General features: G+C 59.6%; 1 protein-coding gene and 1 pseudogene across 2 annotated transcripts in view; one reads left to right on the top strand and one right to left on the bottom strand.

The window, feature by feature from the left end:
• Nucleotides 1-1,485: 1,485 nt before the first annotated feature.
• CSNK1D (casein kinase 1 delta) overlaps nucleotides 1,486-18,457 on the bottom strand; it is a 29,607-nt gene continuing 12,635 nt past the window's right edge. Inside the window, exons 3-10 of one of the 2 annotated variants that reach the window (XM_062175007.1) lie at nucleotides 12,385-12,533; nucleotides 11,706-11,934; nucleotides 11,218-11,388; nucleotides 10,006-10,154; nucleotides 6,792-6,963; nucleotides 6,282-6,421; nucleotides 4,139-4,201; nucleotides 1,486-3,124 (exon numbers count right to left, since the gene is read on the bottom strand). In XM_062175007.1, coding sequence (XP_062030991.1) covers nucleotides 4,169-4,201; nucleotides 6,282-6,421; nucleotides 6,792-6,963; nucleotides 10,006-10,154; nucleotides 11,218-11,388; nucleotides 11,706-11,934; nucleotides 12,385-12,533 — 1,043 coding nt within the window. In that variant the 3' untranslated portion in view covers nucleotides 1,486-3,124; nucleotides 4,139-4,168. The remainder of the gene's footprint in view (nucleotides 3,125-4,138; nucleotides 4,202-6,281; nucleotides 6,422-6,791; nucleotides 6,964-10,005; nucleotides 10,155-11,217; nucleotides 11,389-11,705; nucleotides 11,935-12,384; nucleotides 12,534-18,457) is intronic. The other variant, XM_062175006.1, reaches the window with a different exon arrangement.
• Nucleotides 14,193-14,811, top strand: LOC133747215 (cell division control protein 42 homolog; annotated as a pseudogene).

Here is an 18,457-nt window from a genome sequence, read left to right as displayed (position 1 = left end):
AGCAGCCATCCGGCCCCGCTGTCCCCATGGACAGGGAAGGAGGGAAGGGGATGAGAAAGCGGGAGTGGGCAGGGTTTGGGGGTCAGTTTTCCCACCATGGGGAGGGAGGCACCAGGCCCACGTGGCCAGTCTGCCCGTGCACATCTCCAAGGCCCCCACCCCCCAGTGCCTGCTGCCTCCTGTCCCGGCTCCTGGGGCCTCACGTGAGCTGGACCCGACTGCCCAGGCCCAGGTCTGCAGAGCGGCCGCTGGTGAACATGGCACTGGTGCTAACACTGCCTGCTCCTGCAGCTGCCCTGCCTCTGGCAGGTTTGGGAATCCTTCCTCCCCCCAGCTCCTGTCCACACCTGCACCAGAGCAGCAACAGCAAGGGCCAGGGCAGCCACAACGTGTGGCAGCCAAGAAAGGACCCTCGGAAGTCTGGCCGGATGTCAGGACCGCCCTGCCTGCAGGCTCTCACGTGGGGAGACCGCGGGAGGGAGGGCAAGCAGACTCTCGTCTGCCGTGTTCTGGCTCTGGGCGTTTCCCAGCTGTGCCCAAGACATGGCGACAAGGACATGCCAGCGCTCAGGGAGCTGGGCCGGGGGTGGGTGTGGTCTGATGCCGAGGCGGGGGGGGGGGGCAGTGGTGAACAAGCCTGTCCTTCCTAGCAGGCTCATACCCAAACCCCTAGTGACACCAGTGCCCAGAGACACAGCTGGGGGAGGGGCCGGGGAGCAGAGGGGAACTGACATCCAGCAGCCCCAGCCGGACGGGGGTCGGTCCCGTATGCTCAGGTGCACCCGTAGCAGGGGCAAGGCGGGCCCTCTCCTGGCAGACAACGAGGGGCTCTGGCCTTGCGAAGGTGCCAGTGCTGAGAGCTGGGGTGACCACAGCCCCAGGAGCCGCCTTGGTACGCCCAGGACACGGGCTGGGGAGAGGCACACGTCAGGGCAGGGGGTGGGGTTGAGTCCCTGGCTGTGGGCGCCTGGCAGAGGCCAGAGGAGCAAGGACGTCCCTGTGTGCACACACGCAAGCCCAGGCTGTTTTAGGCTCTGGCACCTCAGGGTGAGCCTGGACCAAAGTGGGTGCGCAGCAGGTACTTCGCTCCCACGAGCAAGCAAGTGCCCTGGCGGCGCAGGCCCCAGAGGAACCCCCGGCCCTGGGAAGACCCAGTCAGCGCCTCCCTTCGAGGCCCTGAGGGACCATCAGGTGATCTCCCAGCCAGCCCCGGCGAGCCGAGCACTTCCTGCCAGAGCCGCCCAGAGGGTCCTGGCGTAGGGATCTTGAACAGCAGCCTCCATGCCCTCCCCGGGTGGACCCCGCCTGTGTGCACAGCAGAGCCCCAGTGGGAAGGGCCTGGGGCAGCAGCCGGGGCCCTCAGGGCTCCAACCAGCTCTACCACCAACAGGAACGCACGTCCTCAAAGCGCGGCTCCGTGTGGCTCATCTTAGCACGCTGGCTTCTCAGGCCGACGAAATAAAGACCACGTGAGAGGGGCAGGGGGAAAGGTAGAAGTCGTTATGAATTTATTATTTACACAGTTGTTAAAGTACACAAATACAGTGGTAGTAAAACGCACAGCTCAGAGACTGTCACCAACACACAGCAGACAGACATCCTAACTAAGCTTCCTGCGAGTCACAAGGAGAACCAGCGCACGCGCACACACACCCCCGCCCGAGGGCTGGGATCAGAGTCCACTCCCTACACAGGCCAGCAGGGGGCGTCCCCAGAGAGGGCCAGCCCTGGGGCAGGTGCCAACAGCACCCACCCCACCCACCCTGCGCTCACCTGGACACGCATCCCCACCGGGTCAAGGCCCCACACCCCACGCTGCTCACAAAGTAACCAGCTCTGGATTCGAACACATAAGCATCCAGGCTGGTGTTCTAGGCTAGGGGGCTCTGGGGGAGGGAGGGAAAAGCAGGTCCCAGCTCCCAAGGAGCGCCCAGACAGAAGCTTCCACGCAGCGACACAGGACACCGTGCACCCCTGACCCTCAGCAGCTGGCACCAGGAGCCCCGCAGGGAAGGGCCGCGGGCAGAGGTGGCTTCCTTCGGGTGAGGCTTCGTGCCACCACTCTTCCGTGCTGGTCACGAAGCACAGGGCACCAGGCCTTCCCGGAGACTCAGGTGGGCAGTCACCTGCTTCTTGGCACTTCGGGGCGGAGGCCCTCCAGCCCGCCGGCCTCTGGGCAAGCCCCAGTGTCCAGCAGAGGCGCCCAGAGCATGAACACACCAAGTGCCCACCTGCATAGTAATATTTACAGTCTGTTTAAAAAACTTCCGGAGTTCCACAAACACCATCAAAACCACCATCCACGACCCCACGCCTCTGGGCTCGCCATCCGCGCCCGGGGAGCAGGATGCTCTGGGGCCACACCCCTGCCTCGCAGCTCTGCCCACACCGCGCTGCCAGCCGCTGACGGAGGAAGACACCAGGGCACACGCACACGCACACAGCGGGACTCTGAGGGAACGCTCCTCCTCCAAGTGGACAACACGACACGACAGAACAGAGACAAACCAGACAGACGCCCTCAGAAGCCACGTGCGCCCCTTCCTGCCTGGCTCCACTCTGCACAGAAAATCCAAGCCAGCGTCTTTGTCAGGATTCTTTAAAGTCAACACCTTTTGAAGACCGCAAAAACAGACAAGAAACAAACAATAAAAAGACAGGTTTCTTTACACAGATTTAAGCCAATAATTTTTAGCAAAATGATACAAAACTGTCTTAACCAAGTAGAAGACGTGGTTACAGTGGGAGCGCCGGGGCACAGGCTCACCGCCACCGGAGGCTGAGCAGCTCTGGAGACGGTCTGATCTTGCCATCGCCTCGCACACGCGGCCTTCTGCCCAGCCCGTTTTAACTGGGTCCACGTGGGGTCTCGGTGCGGCCCTGGCGAGGGCAGCCCTTGGAGTCTGTCCGCTTAGTCTGTTTGGGTCCCCCACAAGCGTCGCTGGGTGAGTGGCCTGCAGAGCTCCCGGTGTGAACATCGGTCTAGACCGGGGGGCGTGTCACTAGGAAAGCCATTGGTAACAGAGTAGATCAGCCATGCATTGTCTGCCCTTCACAGCAAAAAGGAGCGTTCTCATCGGTGCACGACAGACTGAAGACCACTGGACGCCACCCGACCGGGAATCTGTCGGAGCCAAAGCACAGGACAAGGTCAGCGTGAGGCCAGACGCGGCAGCCAGCCAGGTGCGTGGGCACGCAAACCACAGGATGGAGCCTGGCAGGGAGGGGACGCGCTGCCTAGCCCCCGCTCGGACACCTGCGTCCCGCCACGCGCAGGGACGTGTGCGGCCAGGACACACGCTCAGCAGAGCAGTGACGGGAAGGCAGGAGGAAGAGGCGTGCAAGCAAGGAGACCTGGCGCGCACTCGGTGAGGACCCTGCTCCGGGACCCTTCCTGGAAAGGAGCTCCGTGTGCTGGAAGCAGCGCCCCTGTGGGGGACGTGAAGCAGTTCCTGTCCACACCCCAAGAGCGCGCGGTGTCGCCCAGAGAAGCTCAAGCCCTGCTGCAGGAGCTGCCCGATGCGCGTGGCTGAAGAGGAGGGCGTGTGGCGCGGACGCCCAGCCATGCACCGGCGGCAGGGAGCAGGTGGCCGCGGCTGGACGGGTTAATACAGACGGTAGCTGCGTGGACGCAATGGCTGGGCAGGGACCAAGTTTGAAAAGAAACACAAAATGAGGACAGAGGTAAATGAGAAACAGGAAGAGAGAGGTGACCGAACAGCCGGGATGGGCAGAGACCACCGGAGGCTGAAGGCAGCGAGAGCTTCAGAGCCCCTGACACCAAGCGAGGCGCCGCCCGGCACAGGAGCACGACACAGACGGCCCCAGGACGGTGGGGCAACCAGGAGCTGGCACATCCGGGCATTCCTGTCCCTGTCCACGCAGGGCCAGCAGCACTGGCTCATCCAGTGCAGTCGCAGGGAGGCCTCCTGGGGTCACTCCACTGGGAGACTCTCTGGACACTCTCCCCCAAGACTGGGCAGCTGACCGCAGACGCTCCAGAGCCCACACCACGAGAACAAAGCGGAAGAAGCTGCACTCAACCGCCGGCACCTGGCATGCAAGCGCAGCCCCGCCTGCGGCGGCCCCAGGCGGGTGGGGGTGCTCCCAGCCCTCCCGCTGCGCCGTGAGCACTCACCCAGTGCCGCCTTCCGATGGGGCCGAGCAGCTACTTGCCGTGGGGTTCGAAAGGAATGCTATTCTGAGATGAGGAAAAGACAGCTGTTGGTAACGGTGCACAGGGCCTGGCCCCGACTGCCCATGGCGCCCAGCATCCTGACCTGCTCCTCACCTCGCCTCAGCCAGGCCACAGACCACTGACAGATGCCACCTTGGGGGACCTAGGACAGCTGGGTCTCTGCCCACTAAGGCAGCTGCTGGCGTGGCACCACCAGAGCACGGTGGGGGGGGGGGGCCGCACTCCCTCACCAGAGGGAGGACCAGGGCCGCAGACTCTCTCTGGGCAGAGTGTGGGTCAGCGCGATTCACCCGAAGGAGTGACAGATGGTGTGGACAAAGAGAAGAGCGGACAGACTCACGGCCCAGACGCCAGGAGGCAGGCACTGCACTTGCCCCAGGACGGGCCCAACACCAGCGGCCTTGAGAAGGGAAGAGGGCAGGAGAGAGCCAAGAGTGGGCGGGGAGCGGCCCGTGCGCACCATGAGGTGGACAGCCGTCCAGCCCGACCCAAGGCATGAGGCCCAGAGGACACCAAGAAACCCGCCTGCTGACCGGCATCGCCACAGAAGGGACCACCTCTCCCGAGAGGGCAAAATGGATGAGAAGAGCGGCCGTCGGGGAGGCTTGGCCTGCAGACACGCGACGCGGCCTCCAGCACCCTAGCACAGACACGCCACGCCTGCACCAGAGCCCATCCTTCTCTCAGGGGTGCTCGTGAGCGGCAGCCCCACGCACACTTCAAGCTTTCGGGCCAGCGGGGTGCGCGCCTGGCCGAGGGTCTCTGGAGGAAGGGCCTCGTTTGTCCTCCTTGGATTCACAGCTGGGGCTGACCCAGAGCACTCAGTGCCCTCCATGGGGACAGGGCAGGCGCCCTGGAACCCACAGCACCCAGCCACATGCCTCCTGGGAGAGCCACACGCTCCTTCCCCACGTGGAAACAAGCAAGAGCACACAGAGCATGATCCCAAGCCACAGGCTCGCCGGGGAAAGACGACATCCTGGGTGACACCGAGGACGTGGGCCGAGACCAGCTGGGCCGCCCCACGCCTGCAGGGCCTCCCCAAGCTCTCACTCCTCTCCCAATCCCAAACACCAGACGCTTTATTAAATAAAAGTCAGGGCAGCAGAGCTGCTGCCACGAAGAGGCCCAGTCCAGGCTGCAGGCTCACTCCTGCTTCACGGGCCGGGCAGAACCAGCCCCACCAGGGTAGCTGGATGACGCCTCCCGGGGCCTGCTCACAGCCGCAGACGCCCGCTGGGAAGGAAGCCCCCAGGCCGGGGGGTGCCCTGCAGGAGGTGCCCAGCGTCCTGGCCCTAGCAGGACACAGCAGAAAGCAGACACAGCCCACGAGTTGGCAAGATCACGATGTCCTACGAAACCACTCCTTTCCCTCGGATCCGGGGCACAGGGCGAGGCGGGCTCCAGCCCCCTGCGCGCCCCACTCCTCCACGCAGCCCTGAGCCCAGGGTGGGCTCCACAGCTGAACAGACGCCTCACGATGCCCAAGCCCAGCCCTCCGGGAGACCACGCCGGGGTGCAGCTGTTCTGCCGGCTGCACCACAGAACCGCGCAAAGCAAGAGTGAGGAGGGAGATGTCGAGAGGAAACGGTTAGGAGAGCAGAGACCCTCCCGCCGGCCCCGGCTGCCCAGGACTCGCGTGCTGTCCTGCCCTCACCACGCGGCAGGCCGCTTTCTCTGGCAGAAAAACAGACAAGGCCGTGAAGAGCACTGGGGCCGTGCCTGAGGGGTCACTGGAGGCTCAGGGACAGGGTGGGGCCCGGGCTCCTCGGCAGCACCTGCCCCCAGTGCCGTCCCTCTCGGACAAGGAGCGGGCAGGGGTGCACGGGGAAGCTGCTCACACGCAGGCGCAGCAGCAGCCGCCACAGGCGCAGCCATGGCTGGAAACCAAGCCCTTGTTGGAGACGGCACACGTTATCTGAGCGCTCACCAGGAACACAGGTCCCCTGCTGAGGACCCCCACTCACGGGGAAAGGGCAGAACAGAGGGAGGGAGGGGACGCGATGGCCCCTCCCCCTTCCCCCTGGAGCGCACGAGACCAGCCCCAGCGGGGCTCAGGCAGAGCGTGGACCGGCACACTCACCTGTGAGGTGGACATGCGCGAGGTATCTTGCCGGCCCGTGAGGTCGGACGAGGAGATGTTGACTGGCGCCCCGCGGTGCAGCCGCATACTCACTTTCCGCTCTCGTTCCATGCCAGAGACAGGCCGTGGAGAGGTGTTGGCTGGGGGGCAGAGAACCAGGGTGAGCTGGCCTACCCACGGCCTGTGCTGGGGCCTGGCTCCTGCACGGGGGTTCACTGGAGGAAGCTACATGGACAGAGGGGCCGCTGGCAAGGGAGAGCCCCCAGTGGCTAGAGCTCAGTGTGGAGGGCATGCCGGGGCCTCATGACGCCACAGCACCTGGAGCCCGGGGCACTCGGCACTACAAGGTGCATGGGAGAGAACTCCGGGCATTGGGAGAGACATCCCACTTTTTCTTTGGAGTAAGAACCGACCAAAGCAAGAGGTCCGACAGCACCAGCCCTGCGTGGGGGGCCAGAGCGCCGGCCCAGGCCCAGAGACACTGGGGTGCTCACTGACGGGCACACTCACCCGTGTGTGAGGTAGGGGTGAGGGGCGTTGGGGGAGCCACTTCTTGGGTTCCCCGCAGGCGGCCAGAGGCTGTGGAAGGCAGGCCACGGGTGGCTGGGTTCCGGGAGTGTCGCAGCCGCTCTTCTCGGTCCCGGCGTTCCCGCTCAGCATCGTCGGCAGCCCGGCTGGCACCCTCAAGAACACAAGAGGAAGAGGTGAGCGCAGTGCTGACCCAGGCTGGTAGAAACAAGGCCGCCTGCTGGACAAGAGCTGCGCCCATGGTGGTCAGCCACTTTAGCCCCCCGACCCACAACCACCGGAAAAAACCGATTCCCACTGCTGTGTGCTTTCCTGGGCGGCGGCTCAGGGCTGCCTCCGGCGTCACCACCTCCCAGGCTCCCCTGCACACCCGAACCCTTGTGCGTGGAGGAAGTCAGGGGCAGGAAACCACCTAAGGCGTGGCATGGGCCCAGTGTGGCAGCGCCTGGGAAGGGGGTCACTGAGGGACCCAACCAGCGCCCAGACTCCTGACCGGGGGAGGCCGTGCCGTAGTGGGGCCAGCACAGCAGCCAGGCTTGTGCCCCAACAACCCCAACTCGTGCTTTTGGTTTTTTAAATTTTTTTTAAAGATTCATTTCCTTTGAAAGAGTTACAGAGAGGGAGAGGCACAGAGAGAGGTCTCTCCTATCTGCTGGTTCACATCCCAAATGGCTGCCAACGCCCAGGGCCGGGCCAATCCGAAGCCAGAAGTCTGGGTCTCCCATGTAGCTACAGAGACCCAAACACTTGCACCTTCTTCCGATGCTTTCCCAGGTGCATTAGCAGGGAGCTTGATTGGAAGTAGAGCAGCCGGGTTTCGAACTGCTGCTCATATGGGATGCCGGCGCTGTAGGCAAAGGCTTAACCTACTACGCCACAGTGCCAGCCCCTATAAACTTTTGTTTAAGGACTGGGTGTTGGGACGCGATAGGTTAAGCTGTCGCTTGCAACACCAGCATCCCGTAAGAGCACTGACTGGTTCGAGTTTTTACTGCTCCACATCGGATCCGGCTCTTTGGTAATACGCCGAGATCAGCGGAAAACGGCAGTACCTGGGCGCCGGGAGACCCAGACACGAGTTCTAGGCCCTGGTTTCAGCCCGACCAACCCTGGCCACTGCAGCCATTTGTTGAGTGAACCAGCAGGTGGAAGATCTTTCTGTTTCTTTCTGTCTCTGTACACTCTGCCTCCCAAATAAATAGTCTTTTTTTTCCCCCTAATTTTATTTATTTATTTATTTATTTGAAAGGAAGAATGACAGAAAAGAAACCTTTCCAGGGCTGGGCCAGGAACCCAGAACTCAATCCAGCTGGGTCTCCCAAGTGCTGGAGCTGCTGCTGCTCAGGGTCTGCACCAGCAGGCAGCTGTCTGGAAGTGGGCGCTGACACGGGATGCACCCCCAATCAGCATCTTAGCTGCTACTCCAAACACCCACCGTGCACCCCAGGCTAAGACGCCTGTCACGAGCCAAGCCTTGCCCCCATGCTAACACCACCAGTGAGGCTCCATACCCACGGCTACCGGACACAGCCAGGTGCTACCGAATGCTGAGAAGAAAGCCTCACTGGGCTGGACATGCCCGCCTGCCCGTACGCTGAGGGCAGACGACACCAGCAAAGCCACGGTGATGGCCGTTTGTGCCTGGCTGCAATGAGGGACAGACAATGCCGGAACGAGGGAAGTGGCCACCTGACACCTGGACCCTGGACTATGGGACAGCAGCACGGGGCTGGCCTCTGAGCCACAGCACACAGCACACAGTCCTTCCCACCCTGGGACTCCAGCCCCAGTGCAGGATGCCTGCCTGCCCACGCCCAGTGGTCTCCAGCCACACCACTGGCCCTGCTGCCTTATTTTATTTTATTTTTTTTGACAGGCGGAGTGGATAGTGAGAGAGACAGAGAGAAAGGTCTTCCTTTTTTTTTGCCGTTGGTTCACCCTCCAATGGCTGCTGCGGCCGGCGCATCTCGCTGATCCGAAGCTAGGAGCTAGGTGCTTCTCCTGGTCTCCCATGCTGGTGCAGGGCCCAAGCACTTGGGCCATCCTCCACTGCCCTCCCGGGCCACAGCAGAGAGCTGGCCTGGAAGAGGGGCAACCGGGACAGAATCCGGTGCCCCGACCGGGACTAGAACCCGGTGTCCCAACCGGGACTAGAACCCGGTGTGCCGGCGCCGCGAGGCGGAGGATTAGCCTGTTAAGCCACGGCGCCGGCCCTTGCTGCCTTCTGAAGAGGCAGTTGTACTCCTCCACTACATTCTGTCAACCGCTAAGGTGCTGAGTTGAGTGACAACTGGGCGGGACAATCTTCAATGGAAGAAGGTCCCAGAGCTGGACAAAATGAATGTGGCGCAGCGGTCAGCATCAGCAGCAACCGCAGCCAACTGGGAACGGCCGCCTGCTCCTCGGTCTGCAGGGCAGAGTGGGGAGAGACCCAGAGAGAGACGGCGACATCTCCTGGTTCACTCCCCAAATGGCCGCGAAGGCTGGGGCTGGTCCAGGCAGCAGGGGCCCAGGTTTTTGGGTTTGGGCCATCATCTGCTGACTTCCCAGGCACATCAGCAGGGAGCCGGGTGTCAGAACTGGGGCTTCGACGGGACGCTGGCGCTGCAGGTGGCAGCTGAGCTCACTGCAGCCCAGCACTGGCCAGGCACAGCCACGGCGTCTCATGCACACATCACAAGCTGTGGTGAGGAGGATACCTACTGTGAGATGGGCTCACCACAGGGCCAAATCCAGACGTCAGGTGCGCTCCTCACAGCACGGGGCCCCCACAGCCCCCACGGCACTGGGCCCTCTGGCTCCCTGCAGCCCCGGGTGACACTGGGTGAGGGCACCGCAGGCAGCCCCACGAAGCTCTGAGAACTGGTGCCGGCCACTCCAACCCCAGAAACCTGCACGTGCCAAGTCCCAGGAGCTGTAGCTGCAGGCGGAGCTCTCGGCCACTCCAGGACCCTGCTGCCCGCGTCACATGGTCTCAGGGGAGTCTGGCTCTCCAACGGCACACACACCCACAGCAGCCCAGGGCCCACAAGGGACACCAGGCTCCCACAATTCGGCAAACATGCCCTAAAAACCCAAGCCCTCGACAGCGCCGTCGCCTGTACAGACGTGGCCCTGGACGAGGGCCACCAGCTTCCTATGACGGGCAGTTCCCACCATGCCCTGAGAGGGCGGAGCTGGCGGCGGCGGCACTTACAAATTTGAGCATGTTCCAGTCAAACACGTAGTCGTAGGAGAAGCCCTGGCGGTGGAACAGGTTTCTGAAGAGCTGCCTCAGGTACGAGTAGTCGGGCTTGTCGTCAAAGCGCAGAGATCGGCAGAAATTCAGGTACGTGGCGAACTCAGCTGAAAGCCAAGCGGATGCCCACCGTCAACACCTCTGCTCGCCCGTGGCCTCACACCCAGCGAGTGTGCCTCTTGTTTTATTCGGGGTTGGCGCTGTGGCACAGTGACTAACGCCTCTGCGTGCGGTATCCCACCCAGCCGGGTGCTGGTTCGAGTCCCGGCTGCTCCACTTCTGATCCAGCTCTCTGGTATGGCCTGGGAAAGCAGCGGACTCTCTCTGCACCCACATGGGAGACCTGGAAGAAGCTCCTGGCTCCGGCTGTTGTGGCCATCTGGGGAGTGAACCAGCGGATGGAAGGACCTCTGTCTATAACTCTACCTCTTAAATAAATATTAAAAAAATTATTTACTTAAAAAACAGAGACAGAAACACACACACACACACAGGAGGGAGGGAGAAAGAGAAAGAGAGATTTTCCATCTGCTTGTTCACTCCCCAAATGGTCACAATGGCTAGGGCTGGCCCAAGCTGAAGCTGGGAGCCAGGAGCTTCTTCCGGGTCTCTCATGTGGGTGCAGGGGCCCAAGCACTTGAGACGTCCTCCACTCCTTTCCCAGCCACATCAGCAGGGAGCTGGATCAGAAGCAGAGCAGTCGGGTCTTGAACCAGTGCCCACGTGATCTGCTGGCGTAGCGGGCGGCAGCTTTACCCACTATGCCACAGCGCCGGCCCTGGAAGTGTGCATTTTAAAACCAGGCACATTTTGAAGAATCTAGGCCTCGGGAAAGCGTTTTTAAAATATTCAACATCACATAGCAAATTTAATTTTATCCAGGGAAGTCTCAGGACACAGGAAAACTCAGTGATTATGGCCCCAGACACTGAGGTTGGCTATAGGCTGTGGTCAGCCTACAAGGCAGGTACAGCTACCACTCACTCTCCACCTCCCAACATCTGAGACATTTCTCAAGGTCAGCCGGGCCTTGCCTCCATCTCCTCTGGGCTGACAGAGCTCCCACCACAGAGATACTCGGGAATACATCAGAACAAGAGGCCACCCGTGACCTCCACGCGCCCAGTGGCCCCTCTGCTGCCACTCCTCCTGTGGAGTGAGGACACTCACAGGGGTAGCCTTTGCACAGCACTTCGATGGGGGTGGACATCTTCTTCTCGCTGATCCGTTCGTACTTCTGTCTCTTGGTGGCAGCCTTCAGCCCCTGCCAGGGCAGAGAGCCCAAGTTGAAGTACATGAGCACGTAGCCCAGGGACTCCAAGTCATCCCTTCGAGATTGCTCTGCAAAGAAAAGGAACGGCGTGAGGGTCGGCAGCCATGTGCTCGCACAGGCAACACTCGGCCACATCAGTGATGGAAGGTGCTCCCAGGCACCACCAGGGACCCCCCAGCCCCAGCCCTGAGGGGGCAACATCCTGGCACCGCCCTGCCTCCTGCCGGACAACCAGGCTTCAACTGCTGCTGCAGCCAGACTGTCTGCTACAAAGGCCTGATCAACAGAGACGCTGGCAACAGACACGCTCACAAGCCTGGGCGCCCGAGATGCGGGATGCACACACCCTCAGCCAGCTAAGCCAGCAACCCTGGGCGGGGCTCACCAATTCCGAGGTGCGTGTTGATGGAGGCGTACCGCGCGGTCCCTGTGAGGTTTTTGTTCTCACGGTAGGGGATGTGCTGGTGCGTCCTTGCGTCCCGGTACTTCTTGGCCAGCCCGAAGTCAATGATGTAGACCAGGTTGCCTTTCTTCCCCAGCCCCATGAGGAAGTTGTCTGGCTTCACATCTCGGTGGATGAAGTTCTTCGAATGGATGTACTCAATGCGGCTGATCTGCAGCGACACGAGCACCAGCAAGTGGTGAATCCCAGAGCAGCAGCCTGACGGACGCAGCCAGTCGGCACTGAAGCCTGAGCCCGCGGCGGCACGCTCCCAACAACCGTCAGGACGGGGGCGCCGGAGTGGACGTGCCCCTGAGCTCCCCTCTCTCTACCCTCACTGGCCTGCAAGGGGGCCACACACAGCAGGCCGAGCCCTCCTGCCAGACACTGGTCTGCACAGGGGAATTCGCCCGGAAACTGCACACTGGTTGCAATCAGCTGTGTGCTCCTATATGGAAGAAAGCCAGCGCCGAGAGCTTCGAGAGCTTTGAGAGGGAGGCCCTCCCAACTCCCCAGCTGCCTCCAGGCAAGAGCTAAACAAACCTCAGGTTGCACCTGCGCCCTACTGGGCTGTCACGGAGACGACAGAGTAAGCGTGGCCCCCAGGGAGCCAAGGTCGTACCATCTGGTCAGCAAGCAGCAGGACAGTCTTGAGGCTGAACTTCCTGGAGCAGAAGTTGAAGAGGTCCTCCAGGCTGGGCCCCAGCAGCTCCATCACCATGACGTTGTAGTCGCCCTCCGCCCCGCACCATCTGATGGTGGGGATGCCCACTAGAGGAGGAACCAAGAGCCCGTCAGCCCAGGCCGCCGCACCAGCGCCTGGCCCAACACCCAGCCCTCCTCCCCTCACAGGGCCGCCAGTGCGGAGATGGGCAACTCGGGAGACAGGGCAAGGCAGGGTAAGAAAAGGCCGCGCGGACAGGAGCAGCAGGCCAGTCAAAGCCAGTTACCCTAAGGAGGTTCAGAAGGTCTACAAAGCCAGGAGGAGGAGGAGAGAAACAGCAAATCACTCTGCTGCTGACCAGCTGAGACAGAAACAGAAGCAGGGGCTGGTGCCATGGTGCAGCCAGTCAAACTGCCACCTTCGACGCCAACATCCCATGTCAGAACGCACGTTCCAGTCCTGGCGGCTCCACTTCCAATCCAGCTCCCTGCAAACGTGTCTGGGAGCGCAGTGAAGGATGCCCCAGCACGTGAGCCGTTGCACCCGTGTGGGAGACCCAGAGGGGGAGGAGCTCCCGGCTTTGGCCTGACCCAGTCCCAGCGGTTGCAGCCCTTTGGGGAGTGAACCAGCAGATGGAAGACCTCTCTCTGTTTCTCCCTCTCTCTCTCTATACCTCTGCTTTTCAAATAAATCAACAATCTTAAACAAATTTTAAAAAGGCAAAATCAATGAAGTCTTTTTGGGGATCTGTAGCCACACAGGTTTGAAACAGACAAATCGGGGATGTGAGAACAGACGACAGGAAGTGTCCACCAGACACTGACCCACAGCTCTGAACACGGGGAGGAAGCCAGAGGCGTCAGGATCTCCAGTCAAGCTGCTACATGCGACATCCTCATCCCCTCTCAGGGCACCTGGTTGGAGTCCTGGCTCTGATTCCAATTCCAGTATCCTGCTATTGTGCACCCCGTATTGGATGGAGTTCCCAGCCCCAGCCCCAGCCCCAGCGGCCGTCAGGGGAGCTCGCTCTCATGAATCAGTAACAACACAGCCGTCTTTCAGAATCCCTCCCCAGACACTTCCTACAGTCCGATCCCTCCTCCGGGTCCTCAGGGAAGCGAGGCTTCACAGTGCTTCCACAGCACAGGACCTAACTGTGCGTCAGGTCCACGCACAGCACTGGAAGTCGGCAGGATACAGTCTGCTCCTGCCTAGCGTGGCAAGGGCAGTTTCTCTTAGTAGACAAATTCGGCATCAGCAGGGAACTCCCTGGCTTCCTGCTTATGTGCCTGGGAACGGCAGATGCCCATGCCGCCGGTGGGCTGTGGAGAGCTGGATGGAGCTCCAGGCGCCTGGTTTGGGCCTGGCCCAGCTATCCCAGCAGAGATGGAGTGACGGGAACCCAGTTTACTGTCACATCTGAAATAAAAACATGAAAACACACACAAATAGGAAAAGATGTTTTCTAAGACTCCGGATATCAGGCAAGTGACGCTGGCTGAGCCTTCAAACAAGCCCTCGCTGGCGCATCGCCAGGCAAGTGAGATGCGCACAGATCAACACCATTTAGTTCTATTCCAGGACAAAGCTGAGGAAGAACCTGAGGAATCTCAAAGTACCCAGCATGCAAGAGGCAAAGCTCTCATCTGGTGTCTAGAGACTGGCCGGAGATGAGGCATCAGAAGTCGTGCAGGCCAACGCCCCGTGGAGAGGCTGAGGTCATCACCAAGTGAGGCGCTTAAAGTGGCTACGAAACCACTTCAGCCATGCAGACAGCTACGTGCGTTGCTGTGGGCGATGGTGCTGTCGGCAAAACCTGTCTCCTGATTCCCCACACAACAAATAAGTTCCATCTGAGTACGAGCCGGCTGTTTCTGACAACTGTGCAGTCACAGTCATGGCTGCTGGAGAGCCACATACTCTTGGACTTTTGATACTGCGGGGCAAGAGGACTGATAGATTAGGCCGCTGAGTTATCTACAAACACATGGGTTTTTTGTGTTTTTCGGTGGTTTCTCCATCCTCATTTGAAAATGCGAAAGAAAAGTGGGTGCCTGAGGTAACACCATCGTCCAAGACTCCCTTCTTGCTTCTTGGGACCCAAACTGATCACAGAGATGAGCCCTCTACTACTGGGAAACGTGCCAAGAACACAGAAGCCTGTCACCCAGAGACGACGGAAACGCTGTGGAGCGTGTGCCCGTGCTGTGCTCACACGGGAAGGCCTACAGGGCGTATGTATCTGACGAAGCAGTGCCGGCTGCCCCGGAGCCCCCAGAACCCAGGAGCGGCAGGTGTGCTGCGAGGAGCGCTCTCCAGAGCCCATTCTGCACAGCTGGTGTTGGCATCGTCGAGAAGCAGTGTTCAAATCAAACTGAAGATTAAAAATTAAAACTCATCTCTGCAATAATGACAAATGCCCTGCACCTACCCATATGAACTCGTGAGACAACACCTGTAAGTATGGCCCTCCTTCCCCCTCCAATACTAGCTAAGTGTGAGTGATTGTGTGTATTGTCAGAAAAGTAATCAGTACTAGTTTTATTGTTCTCCCCAAAACTGTTGTCATGATTGCTTTAAAAGCAACACATGGCCGGCGCCGTGGCTTAACAGGCTAATCCTCCGCCTTGCAGCGCCGGCACACCAGGTTCTAGTCCCAGTTGGGGCGCCAGATTCTATCCCGGTTGCCCCTCTTCCTGTCCAGCTCTCTGCTGTGGCCCAGGAAGGCAGTGGAGGATGGCCCAAGTGCTTGGGCCCTGCACCTACATGGGAGACCAGGAGAAGCACCTGGCTCCTGCCTTCGGATCAGCGCGATGCGCCAGCTGCAGCGGCCATTGGAGGGTGAACCAACGGCAAAAAGACCTTTCTCTCTGTCTCTCTCTGTCCACTCTGCCTGTCAAAAAAAAAAAAAAAAAAAAAGCAACACATGCTTTTTGTGAAGACTAATTTGAGTTGCTGGAGCTGTTCCCTGGTTCCACTCTGGAGAGTGATCTGGGACATCTCAATGTTTTTGTTTAGGTTTTCTCCTTTTTGGGGGGGAGGGGAATGTGTGTGGGGTTTTTAGTCTTTTTTTTTTTTTTTTAAGATTTTATTTATTTGAGAGGTAGAGTTACAGTAAGAAGAGACAGAGAGAGAGGTCTTCCTTCCATTGGTTCACTCCCCAAATGGCTGCAATAGCCAGAGCTGCACCAACCCAAAGCCAGGAGACAGGGGCTTCCTCCCAGTCTCCCATGTGGGTGCAGGGGCCCAAACACCCGGGCCATCCTCTACTGCTCTCCCAGGCTGAAGCAGAGAGCTGGATTGGAAGAGCAGCAGCCAGGACTAGAACTGGTGGCCACATGGGATGCCGGCACTGCAGGCGGAGGATTAACCTACTGTGCCGTGGCACCAGCCCCACGTCTTATGTTTTTAATTCATTAACCAGTGGACAGCCCTACAGGGGAGGACGACGGATTGATTCCACATTCCACTTTCTAGATCTAGCATTAGAAGACCTGTCCCTGTGGGGTGGTGCTGTGGCGTAGTGGGTAAAAGCCACTACCTGCAGTGCCGGCATCCCATATGGGCGCAGGTTCGAGTCCTGGCTGCTCCACTTCCTACCCAGCTCTCTGCTGTGGCCTGGGAAAGCAGGGGAAGATGGCCCAAGTCCTTGGGCCCCTGCACCTGCATAGGAGACCTGAAGGAAGCTCCTGGCTTCGGATTGGCTCAGCTCCAGCCGTTGTGGCCAACTGGAGAGTGAGCCAGTGAATGGAAGATCTCTCTGCCTCTCCTCTGTGTAACTCTTTCAAATAAATAAATCTTTTTTTTTTTTTGACAGGCAGAGTGGACAGTGAGAGAGAGACAGAGAGAAAGGTCTTCCTTTTTTGCCATTTTGGTTTACCCTCCAATGGCTGCCGCGGCAGGCGCATCGCGCTGATCCGAAGGCAGGAGCCAGGTGCTTCTCCTCGTCTCCCATGGGGTGCAGGGCCCAAGGACTTGGGCCATCCTCCCCTGCACTCCGGGGCCACAGCAGGGAGCTGGCCTGGAAGAGGGGCAACCGGGACAGAATCTGGAGCCCGACTGGGACTAGAACCCGGTGTGCCGGCGCTGCAAGGCGGAGGATTAGCCTAGTGAGCCGTGGCACCGGCCACAAATAAATAAATCTTAAAAATAAAAAGACACGTGCCCCAGCCGGTGCTTAGGAAGGAGCAGGGCAGACGCCTCATTTCCTAACAAACCCCTTTCCCTCCGCCTTGCAGATCCAGGGCTGAAGAAACTCCGGGAAGTGGGCGGAGCCCGTCGCGCCCCTCCTCCTTCCAGGATGCACTCCATGTGACTGCAACCTTCAAGGAACTGTTTGCCACGTGCTGATTTGGGGAGAATTTCTCTCACTGACAAATGAAAGAGTACTGCACCTGCTGAAACACACCCATGGACCGAGTCCGTGCTTGAGCCGTGTTCCCGCCAGTCACGGTCTCATGAGCTCAGCAGGTCTGCAATGTGTAAGGTGTTCCATGGTGGTCCCAGAACCCAGCGGGAGACCCGCGGGGCGGTGCTGGACAGATCCCTGGGGACTGTGTGGGCCGGGGCCTGCTTCCTACAGCCGAGTGGGGTGGGGTGGGAGACACCCAGAGCGGGGGGCAGTCGGGGATCCCCTTACTCTTGTTTTGCGTAAGAGGACCGCCAGAACAGCCGGCTGAGGCTCTCGTCTACTGAAAACACGGAGGAGTCTCCAGTCTTCACCAGGTGTTAACAGGGCTTATCCAGCTCAGGCCGGTTGCAGTTTCCAATCTGTAAAACGTTTAATCTTTTCCGCCTTCCCAGAATCCTAACTCTTAGACTCATTAGTGTTGAACCAATACCTTCTTATGTCTCAATCCTTTGTATACACAATCTTTTCAGATGTACTAAAAAAACAAAACCCTTTAAAAAAAAAAAACAAAAAGAAGTCATCACAGAGGCCAACATTGTGGCACACTGGGTTAAGCCATCGCCTGCACCAGCGTCCCAGATCAGAGCGCAGGTTCAAGTCCCAGCTGCCCCACACGGATGAACCAGCTCCCTGCTACATGTTCCTGGAAAGAGCAGCAGCAGTGACCCAAGGACCTGGGCCACTGTCATTCAAAATGGGAGACTCCAAGGAGCTCCTGGCTCCTGGCTCCAGCCTGGCCCAGTCCCAGCCACTGTGGCCACCTGGGGAGGGAACCAGCAGACGGAAGGCCTCTCTGTCTCTCCCTTCTCTCTAACACTTCGTCTTTCAAATAAATAAAATTTTAAGGAAAAAAAAAAAAGTACAGAGCCATTGTTTGGGCACAGTGGGTCAGGCCAGCATCACTTCTGTATGAGAACCAGTGCAAGTCTACACTGCTCCAATTCTTTTTTTATTTATTTAAAGACATTTATTTGAAAGTCAGAGTTACACACAGAGAGGAGAGGCCTTCCATCCAATGGTTCACTCCCAAATTGGCCGCAATGGCTGGAGCCGCGCCAATCCAAAGTCAGGGAGCCAGGAGTTTCTTCCGGGTCTCCCACATGGGTGCAGGGGCCCAAGGACTTGGGCCATGTTCCACTGCCTTCCCAGGCCATAGCAGAGAGCGAGATCGGAAGAGGAGCAGCCGGGACTAGAACCGGCGCCCAGATGGGATGGCGGTGCTGCAGGCCAGGGCGTTGACCAGCTGCGCCACAGCGCCGGCCCCTGCACTGTTCCAATTCTGACTCAGCTCCCTGCTAATGCACCTGGAAAAGCCAAGGGGAACAGCGTTGTGGTGTAATGCGTAAACCGTCACCTGCAATGCCAGCATCCCATATGGGTGCAGATTTGAGTCCCAGCTGCTCCACATCCAACCCGGCTCTCTGCTAATGCATCCGGGGAAGCAGAGAAAGATGGCCCAAGTGCTGGGCCCCCGCACCCACGTGGGAGACCAGGTTGAAACTCCTGGCTTCCACCTGGCCCAGCCCTAACCTTCGCAGCCATGTGGAGGGTGAACCAGTGGATGGCAGATCTCCACCCTCCCCACTAAAGTAAATAAATCTTTTTACCAAAAAAAAAAAA

This window comes from Lepus europaeus, chromosome 18, assembly GCF_033115175.1.
Source record: "Lepus europaeus isolate LE1 chromosome 18, mLepTim1.pri, whole genome shotgun sequence".
Lineage (NCBI taxonomy): Eukaryota > Metazoa > Chordata > Mammalia > Lagomorpha > Leporidae > Lepus > Lepus europaeus.
This window is presented reverse-complemented; position numbering and strand designations above follow the sequence as displayed.